Raw genomic sequence first — 10,281 nt, 5'->3', positions numbered from 1 at the left:
TCACTCTGTCCCAGGCCGGCCTGTGAATTCATGCTAGTTCCCGGGCGGAGAAAATGCTGGTACGTTCGGCCTCACGTGACTTGTGAGGAGGTAGAAGGTTGCGGGCTCTTGCTGTTCCTTTCGTCAGTCTGCGTTAGACACGTGTGTGAGAGCATCTCCTGCCTGCCGCTGCCTCCTGTACGGTAAGTGTAGGATACGAGCCGCAGGTGCGTGACGGGTTTCCCTCCATGTTGGAGCACCGCGTGTAACTGAAATAGACCGCTCGTTAAAGCCTTTAGGTTCGTTTGTTTCGGGGTTTTTTTTTTCTCATCGGAATGGAAGCACGTGGTTAACGTTGTGACCTTGGGGTATGCCCAACTGCACGTTCACGGGCTCATGTGATTTGTACTCGTTACCGGTCATCCCCGCTCTTCTCGCTTTCTAGAACCTGTTATCGTTATGGGGGGGGCCTGTACAGTCTCTGCATCTGCGCGGATATCCCGATAGCCCGTCGCCTTTACTATGTAATAATAAGTCGGCGAGTGTCGCAGCCCCGCGCCCTGCTATGTCTATCCCCGGGCATCGTTACGTAAGATTCGTATCTAGACATAGTGTGACATGGTGCACTTTTCATTCATTCTTCACAGCCGGGGCTTTAATGGTAGTCACGCCTAAGAAATGCTCTCACCTCTGGTTCAGGCTCCTGATGGTTAATTTTTTTTTCTTTCTTCCTTAAAGAAATGTTGCGTCTACCAAGCATTCTGCGCCAGGTGAGACCGGTGTCCCGGGCATTGGCCCCTCATCTCACCCGCGGATATGCCAAAGATGTCAAATTTGGGGCTGATGCCAGAGCTCTTATGCTGCAAGGTGTTGACCTTCTTGCGGATGCAGTTGCTGTGACAATGGGACCAAAGGTATTGTGGCTTTTGTAAAAGGCTTTAAATCTGTAGCATGTTTGATATTTACATAAGAGCGCACAGCATGTGTCTTGCTTTGCGAGTAGGTATGTTGTATATTAACATGGCTTTTTGCCTGTATGTTTGAAGACTTTGTAACTAAGATCTATGTCTAGCACCACGAAGAAGTGTGTTCTTTGCAACAAAAAAACCCACTTGTTTTGTAGTAAAAATGCTTATACAGAGCTTCTCTTTCTATAGTTATCCATGCAAGAGCCTTGGGTTGTGACGGCATGCTTAAATGTAACGTTCTCTGTATGTCTTAACATTGAACACATTTTTTGTAGTATTTCTTTAAAACTCAATGCCCACATACCTCCATAAACATCCATGGGGGGAGGGTAAGTACAACATCCCCTCGGCACAGTTGTCCTTGACTGACCTTGTGCAAAGTCTAGTCCGAGTATGAGATAAGCGGAACATGTTGATTGAAACCAGCCAAAACATCAACGTATTGGCAATATGTGCTCTGTAGTAACACTATAAAGCTAACTGCTGCATGCACAGTTGTAGTCGTGTAACCCTTGTATGTACACTCATGTTATGTGTATGTCCATCAATGTCTGCATCTGCCAATAAGCTCCTGTAGCTGCTCTAACATGTTGGTCTTCAATTAAGTTGATTTTGAGCTGTTTGCAAATGGAAGTGGGGGGGGGTTAAAAAAACGTGGCAGTAAGACATTGATTAGACATTGTCTGTTAATTTGTTAACTGGTGGCTTACACATTGATCACACTCCATTAGTGGGTAGTGGTCACATGCCAGAGTAGTTCACCAATGACTTGGATTGGCACGGGGGAAACTGGTTTATTTCAGTTTCTTTAACAGTATCCTTTGCCTTATTTTCACAGGGCAGGACCGTTATCATTGAACAAAGCTGGGGAAGTCCTAAAGTAACTAAAGATGGCGTCACAGTTGCAAAAGCAATTGATCTAAAAGACAAATACAAAAACATTGGCGCTAAACTAGTGCAAGATGTAGCTAACAACACAAATGAAGAAGCAGGAGATGGAACCACAACAGCAACTGTTCTTGCAAGATCAATTGCAAAGGAGGGCTTTGAAAAGATCAGCAAAGGAGCAAATCCAGTAGAAATAAGAAGGGGTAAGTGGTCATTTCCATCTACATCCTTCATCCAGTACATAAAGAAGGCAGGACCAACAAACTTGAGAAGCAAAATAAAGTGTGTGTGTGTGTGAATATTTGTGTCATTTTGTAATGCAGTAGATATTTGCATACAAGATTTGTCTCTAATGTATACGTATACATGCTGAAAGTATAGCTTCACTATATAAGAAAAAGGTTAAGGTGGCTGTCATTGCTGCCGCTTAAGTTGTAAAATATTAAGGTACATTTAGTTATTACTCGTACGACCTCTAACCTGTAAAGTAACATTTTCTTAGTTTTCCCTTGTGTCCACTTTTAGGCACTCAATCCGAGTTTATGTAAAAAATGATTGGGAGCCCAGTGATGCCACCATGACATCACAAATTTATAGATTTATTTTTTAATAACAAATGGGGGGCTTCCTAGCCCTTCCATTATAAGTATCAAAAAAACTACCCCAAACCATTTCAGTCAATAGTATTAAAAATATGTAATATGTTCTATGATTTTAAAAGGCCCTACTTCTCCTGAACAAAAAATATATAATTTGTGCAGGTTTATCAAAAGGGGAATCGTGGCTTATTAAACAGTTTCCTTTGGCTACACAGAGGTCTGAAAGGGTTAAATAAAGAATAATATTTGTGCCGAATGTCGACATAAAATGATTTATAGCACTTTTAATTTGGCTTTTGTAGGAGTCTATATCTTTGATAGCAAAAGGTCACTTGACAAACTATAGAAGGGACTGTGCTTCCATCAGAAGCAGATTTGTGTGATTGATCCAGCTTGGGAGATGCATCCTGGCGATAAAATAACAAAATCACATTATTTCATCGTTGCTCAGTGAATAAATCCCATTGTGCCTTTGCAGAGGCAAAATTGTCCCTATATTATCTTTTAAACGGCTCAATGCATCTCGTGCGCACCATTTACCTGGGTGATGAGCGAAAGGGCAGATGCATATGGGGCATTTTCAGAACTGACGCAACGAAAAGGGGCCACACAGCTATTCCTTAAAGCGCGTACAACTTGAGTGTCCAGATTCAGAGCAAGTCCAAAGAAATTGTCTGCCTTGAGAACGAACAAGTGATGTGGGATCAGTAACTCTCCAGCCTTTCTTTTTTTTTTTTTCCTGGAGTTCTGTGTGGCTGACCATGGGGTAAACTTGTTCTCCCCCTGCAGGTGTAATGTTGGCAGTGGATGCAGTAATTGCTGAGTTAAAGAAACAATCTAAGCCCGTAACAACACCAGAAGAAATTGCTCAGGTATTTATATTTTGGCTTTTTATTTATTTATTTTTTCCTCCAAATGTCGCAGGGTAAAGTAAAGGCTGCCACATACAAAACATTTATATTGCCTTATCTTGTACTGAAAATGGTTATCAAGGGGAAAAAAATGGGCTCATGACATATTCTGCAAGAACAATTTGTAGAATGCGGTTTTCTGGATATTACCCCAATTGTGTTTAAGTCCCAATTCTTAAGTGTGCTTAATTTATTCCAGGTTGCTACTATCTCTGCAAATGGGGACCAAGAAATTGGCAGAATTATTTCTGATGCAATGAAAAAAGTTGGTCGTAAAGGAGTAATAACTGTTAAGGTAACTTTTCAAACTTTATGTAATTGTTTTGGGGTTTTTTTTTGTAAATTATAAGAAGTGTAGTAAATGTTTCTGAAACTAGTCTCATATAAGAGATTCTGATTATTTTGGAGGTTGTCATGAAGAAACTATTAGTATAACGGTCATCTCAGAAACTGATTCTGTAAGACATTCTTGTTGCATCCCATTTTACAGGATGGCAAAACCCTGCATGATGAGCTGGAGATAATTGAAGGAATGAAATTTGACAGGGGATACATTTCTCCATACTTTATAAACACTGCTAAAGGTAGGTGCATTGTATCTTGTGTGTGTAAATATATTTTTGTTTGCTTTTAATTTTTTGTTTCAAAACTGTTATTCTTGTTCTTTTAGGCCAGAAGTGTGAATTCCAGGATGCTTACCTCCTGCTTAGTGAAAAGAAGATTTCAAGTGTTCAGTCTATTGTGCCTGCCCTCGAAATTGCAAATGCTCACCGTAAACCTTTAGTTATAATAGCTGAAGATGTTGATGGCGAAGCTTTAAGCACGCTGGTTCTAAATAGGCAAGTGTGATTTTAAATAAGTAATTGTGTTAATTGGTAGTGAAAGCGAACTTTGTAAACGACCTTACTTTCCATGAATACTGTGTACCCATACATTACTAATTTCAGAGCACTTGCTCCACCAACCCCCCCCCCCCCATTTTCTAGTATGTTAGCAATGTTAGTTTTACTAATGGGCGCCTGCATTCTGGGGCAAAGACCAGACTCTTTACTCCAACCTCCACAAAGCTGGATAATAACTGTCATTCACTATTGATTTATTATAACGTGTGTGTGTGTGTATATATAATATGAAAATATAACTAAATAGCTCATTTTTGACCATTGGATTTTTTTTTTTCTGTATAGGCTAAAGGTTGGTCTTCAAGTAGTTGCTGTGAAGGCTCCAGGTTTTGGTGACAACCGAAAAAACCAATTGAAGGATATGGCCATTGCATCTGGTGGAGCAGTAAGTCTCTTGACCTGCTTTAACATAAAATAACATTTTAATTAATGGAGTTTAGCTAAACTACTTTTTATTATCATTTTAACCAGGTGTTTGGAGAAGAGGGATTAACTCTGAATATTGAAGATATTCAGCCTCATGACTTTGGTAAAGTAGGAGAGGTTATCGTGACTAAAGATGACACTATGTTGTTGAAAGGCAAAGGTGACAAAGCACAGATTGAAAAGCGTATTCAAGAAATTCACGATCAGTTGGAAACCACAAACAGCGAATATGAGAAGGAGAAGTTAAATGAGAGACTGGCCAAGCTTTCTGATGGTGTTGCTGTATTAAAGGTACTAAAACAATGCTTAGACCACATAATCAGTTTTTTTGTTTTGTTCCTAACGGACTACATTACTTAAGTCTTGACATAAGATCTAGAAACAAAATCCTAATGCAACGATAGTATGTCCAGTGTGTGTGGTTTTGTTTGTTTTCCCCATAGGCAGCAGTGGCCTGCTTCATAATCGCAATTTCTCACACTTCAAAAGAAATATATTGAAACATAGAAACTGATCACACCAGGTTATAGTGCATGTATTATAGAAATCCACTTCTAGCACCGAAACATTAATACTGTCCCTCTAAGCATGTGTAGCTTATGAACCGATTTTCTTACTGAAATGCTGCACTGACTTGCACAGACAGTGCTCGTTTTACTGGTCTAGAACAAAAGCTAGGAATTATCCCTTTTTATATACCTATTTGTTTGATCATTTTCTTTGCTAAACATCTAATAGGTCGGTGGCACAAGTGACGTTGAAGTCAATGAGAAGAAAGACAGAGTAACAGATGCTCTAAATGCAACTCGTGCTGCAGTAGAAGAAGGCATTGTTGTGGGTGGTGGCTGCGCGTTGCTTCGTTGCATCCCAGCTTTGGATGCTCTCACTCCAACTAATGAAGATCAGAAAATTGGTATGTTTGTCTTTACGGTGCCTGACTATATAGACTCTGTACAAGCAAATATGTGACACCTTGTGACTGTGATAACGCTTTTCCAATTTGGTTAACATTTATAGAAATATTGGTTGACTGTCATTATATCCCTCCAATGCAGGGTTTTCCTGGCCATGTAGCTCTTGAGTTCTTTAATATTTGGGATCAGGGGTCTCTTAGGTGAAATTGATTTGAAGAAACTCCTTTAACCCCTTGACGGCAGTTGACGCTCCAGACACGTCACGCAAAAACACTTAGTTGACGGCAATTGATGTCCCAGGACTGTTGTGGCGTTAAACGGGTGTAGAAAGCGATCTACATTCTCATTCAGTAACACTGAGATTGGCATCTGGCCCGTCCCCGAGCTGTCAACTTTCCACCACTGTATGGTGGCAGACACCCGTTTTTAAAACTTCAATGATGTAGCTGAAATGTCTGGATAGCTAGGTATTCAGCAACACCGAACACCCAGGATGCTCTGTGACCGCTCCGTTTTTGTTTTTTCCAGGAACTGAAATTATAAGGAGGTCCTTGAAGATTCCCGCAATGACCATTGCAAAGAATGCAGGAGTAGAAGGCTCCTTGATTGTAGAAAAAATTCTTCAGAGTCCTGTTGAAGTTGGATATGATGCCATGCTTGGTGAATTTGTAAATATGATTGAGAAAGGCATTATTGACCCTACAAAAGTAAGTGTCTGATGTGAATGATTAGAAACGTGTTAAAACATTTAAAGTACAGACTTTGGACAGCATACGTAATGATTTATGGTTTTTAGGCAGGTAGACCTTTCATTGCAAGTACAGTCTTGTAGGAAATCCATGCCTATAAGCAAAATTAAGGAAAAAAGATTTACAGGCTAAGACAGAATTTGGCTGGGCCTGAGATGTGAAAAACAAAAGCAATAAAAAAAAAAAAAAAAACTAAGGACAATTGAGCAAGTAGTGACCAACAATATAATGATGGTAATGGTACACTGAGTACTGTATTCAGATATAATCTGCTAATATATTAATCGATATATTCAGTTGGCGCCTTGCAAGGAAGAAGAGCTCAACTGGCCCTGCATAGTTCAGTGGGTGAGGGAACTTTGAAGATATATATATATTATTATAGCCACCTGAGGGAGTTAAAACCACAACTCCCCCAAAGCTTTGTCTTTGTTCCAATTAAGTATATGGCCTGGTGTTTAATACTTGACATATAGAATTATGCCTTTTCTTCATCTTTCTGTTGCTGGTTGAAATGTGCTATTAGTTTTGTGTATATTAACCTATGTTCTTTAAATATTTAGGTTGTCAGGACTGCTTTAATGGATGCAGCAGGTGTGGCTTCACTCTTGACAACTGCAGAAGCAGTTGTGACAGAAATTCCAAAAGAAGAGAAGGATCCTGCAATGGGTGGTATGGGAGGTATGGGTGGCATGGGAGGTATGGGAGGAGGAATGTTCTAAAGCACATCTGAACAAAGAACTTTTATACTGCCATATTCTCATCATGATTGTGAACACTAAAATGTGTTCTGAAGATAAAATATTGAAGACTGAGCTTGGTGGCTCATGGCTGTATCCAGTTGGAAGTCAGTTGGGATTATGCACTTGTTTACTTATCATAATACATGCCTTCTCATAATTTATTTTGTATTTTTGGAATACCTTTGTACATTCCTTGAATTGAGGGGCCTGCTCCAACATCTGGCATTCTACAAAATAAGTCATTTTTTACTAATGTTTTCATGGTCCTGATTATTGTTTCAGTTACTTAACAGGTAGCTGTTGTCCAGATAGCCTTATAAGTGTGCTGCTTGGCTAGTGAAATATTAATTGGTCACGTAAAATACTACTCAAGTAGTGTAATGTTCTATTGAATTTGTTTTTGGGGACTATGTATTGCTTGTAGTCTTTAAAAATAAAATTGTAATACAAAACTCATTTTGCGTTGTGAATTTTGTTTTAAACTGGCCAGTATACAAAAGCTTTAAAATGTTGTCCGTGGAGCCTCTATTCCCAGAGGTTCATTGTTGAAATTAAATGCATTTAGGGTTTGCGTCAAGCAAATTCTGTGTGTGCGTGCATAAATAAATACTTTATCGCAATCACATGGCAGCGACTATGCGTTTAGGCATGTAGACATGGTCAAGACAACTTGAAGTTCAAACCGAACATCAGAATGGGGAAGAAAGGGGATTTAAGTGACTTTGAACGTGTCATGGTTGAGATGGGCTGGTCTGAGTATTTCAGATAATGCACAGTGTCACGCAGCTCGCATCTCAAACTGGTTTCTTGAAAATGACAATGAGTTCACTGTACTCATCTGGTGACTGTGGAGGCCATAGCTCAATCCAATAGCACTCTTAGGATGTGGTGGAACAGGAGATTCACATCATGGATGTGCAGCCAACAAATCTGCAGCAACTGCGTGATGCCATCATGTCCATATGGACCAAAATCTCTGAATGAATGTTTCCAGCACCTTGTAGAAAATATGCCACGAAGAATGAAGGCAAAAGGGCGTCCAACCCGATACTAGCAAGGTGTACCTAATAAGCTGGCCAGTGAGTGTATATACCAGGAGTTGTAAATTTATACATAAAGTAGAATGTGTATGGGGGAGAAAACATACGTGTCGCACAGAGCTTCACCGGCTGCCCCATTAGAACCAAGGAATCTGAAGCATGGGGGGGGGGACAAGTCTAAGGAAGCACTGGTAAGTCAGGGGAGGGTAAAAGTGGCAAATGGGGGGGGGCTATAAGGGCTTTCTGGAGGCAGAGTGGCATATAGGGGTATAAGGCATTTCTGGTGGCATATAGGGATATAAGGCATTTCTGGGGGGCAGATTGGCAAATAAAAGTAAAAAATTCATTTTTCTCATCATAGTTTTTATTAAATATGAAAAAATAGTTTACTTGTGAATTAATATTTACTAGTAAAACTTTTCTGATAGGGTAGTCTTATATTCAGGCTTTTTCTTTTTTTCCTAAATTAATATTCAAATTTTGGGGGGGGTCGTCTTATCAGGGTCGTTGAGTAAATACGGTAAATTCATTTATATTCCTTGCTTTCTTTTTAACCCTGTTTTTACCTAGTTCAGTTAATTCAATTTAATTTGATTTTTTTTTTTTTTTATTACAGTATAATTTAATTACATAGCTCAGTTTATGATGGATTCCCCAAGATCCAATTCCAATTATATGGATGTGTTGTGGTCGTGGCCTGTTTTATGCAAAATTATGCTAATATTTAAATACACAATTTAGACAAAACACATTTAACAATAAATTTGATTCAGGAATACAGTTAAATTATGTAAAGACGAATACCAACAGATGTTATGATATATAATGATATACTTTATTAATACCTCTAGCGGTAAAAACAATATATCGAAAAAGGTTACCATAACCAAGTTACAGACAGTCAACAATTATATTCTAATAACATTGTAATAACAAATGTACTTAACTTCAGAGAGTATCAGCATATCAAATGACTCCTTTGGTCTTCAGTTTCCAAAATAGCTCTAGATACCAGGATCATATAGAAGACTTTAAAGGATTCTTTCAGTAGTAGTTCTAATTTTTAGTTTCAATACTAGGCACTAAACTAGTCCTAGCTTCTTGGCACTTAACTCGCCCAAGATGGAAGAGCAGCTTTCTATTTCATGGCAAACTTTTGCAGCTCCCTTGCTATTGCCAAATCCATATCTATGGCTCTAATAGGTTCTGACATTACCAGGACCGAGAATATTACCCCCATTACTCAGACATGTCCATTAGGGGACAATTTTAAACCAGGAGTTAAATCAGGCAAAGCCAAACAGAAAAGGCAACATGGTGATGGTCCTGCAGCCCCTCTTAGGCTGAGATCATTTAGAACACAGGACCAGGATCTGTTTGACGCGCTCCAACCATTGAGCAGTATTGATCGGTCTGTTTCAAAGCCACACAAGCCCCTCTTATGATGAAGATATAATTAAAACCAAGCAAACCAGAATTAATCCTGATTCTTACGCTGATTCTGATTCATCCTCTCCTGAGGTATCTTCTTATAACCAAGACCCATTGTTTCCATCAATGGTCAACAATTTCTGCAGATCCTTAGTACTGCAAATATTTTGAGGTTATGTGATAGATTTTATTGCCATTTCTTTCCCAGATAGAGTTACTTCATCCAATTTCTTTCCAGTTATCAGATTTCACTATAATAAATCCAGAAATACTAGATTTGCTGAACAAAAGGGCCAGTGCCATTTTATTCCCCGGGGTTTGTCACCAATTGTTTTCTTGTAAAAAGATAGATGCAGGTTACTGTCCAGTCATAAACTTAAAAGAACTAAACAAATGGGTTTCCTACCATCAATTCTAAATGGAGGGCATACACAATCTGAAGGATTTACTTCTTCCAGGCGATTGCATGACAAAGATAGACCTCAAAGATGCCTACCTGACAGTACCCATATATTCTTTACATCAGAAATTCCTGCGATTCATTTGGAAAGGGATAAATTACCAATTCACTTGTCTACCTTTTGGCCTAGGTGAGCTCCTTGGGGTTTCACTAAATTTATGAGGCCGGTTGTGTCTATATTGAGACGCAGAGGTGTAAGACCGATAATTTATTTGGCTGATATCCTTATAATGTCTCAAAGCAAATGACAAATCACTTATATACCCAGTGG

The 10,281-nt window shown here is 39.1% G+C and overlaps 1 protein-coding gene across 1 annotated transcript; it reads left to right on the top strand.

Moving 5' to 3' along the window:
- The first annotated feature begins 25 nt into the window (after nucleotides 1–25).
- Nucleotides 26–7,535, top strand: HSPD1 (heat shock protein family D (Hsp60) member 1). The gene is made up of 12 exons (XM_053472231.1): nucleotides 26–182; nucleotides 718–893; nucleotides 1,786–2,038; nucleotides 3,224–3,306; nucleotides 3,545–3,640; nucleotides 3,836–3,929; nucleotides 4,016–4,184; nucleotides 4,533–4,632; nucleotides 4,719–4,964; nucleotides 5,412–5,586; nucleotides 6,116–6,294; nucleotides 6,900–7,535. Exons 2-12 carry the CDS (start codon nucleotides 720–722, stop codon nucleotides 7,056–7,058), a joined length of 1,728 nt encoding a protein of 575 aa, XP_053328206.1. The 5' UTR covers nucleotides 26–182; nucleotides 718–719; the 3' UTR covers nucleotides 7,059–7,535.
- Nucleotides 7,536–10,281: the final 2,746 nt, after the last annotated feature.

Source organism: Spea bombifrons, chromosome 7 (genome assembly GCF_027358695.1).
Source record: "Spea bombifrons isolate aSpeBom1 chromosome 7, aSpeBom1.2.pri, whole genome shotgun sequence".
NCBI classification, from domain to species: domain Eukaryota; kingdom Metazoa; phylum Chordata; class Amphibia; order Anura; family Pelobatidae; genus Spea; species Spea bombifrons.
Note: the sequence above shows the minus strand (reverse complement) of the source record. Positions and strands in the feature narration are given on the sequence as shown.

Excerpts from the sequence above, each read along its gene's own strand:
- HSPD1 (XM_053472231.1), top strand. The coding sequence starts at position 720 with ATGTTGCGTCTACCAAGCATTCTGCGCCAGGTGAGACCGGTGTCCCGG. Across the intron at positions 3,930-4,015 it reads CTTTATAAACACTGCTAAAG|GCCAGAAGTGTGAATTCCAG; the intron begins GTAGGTGCATTG and ends TTGTTCTTTTAG. Across the intron at positions 4,633-4,718 it reads CCATTGCATCTGGTGGAGCA|GTGTTTGGAGAAGAGGGATT; the intron begins GTAAGTCTCTTG and ends CATTTTAACCAG.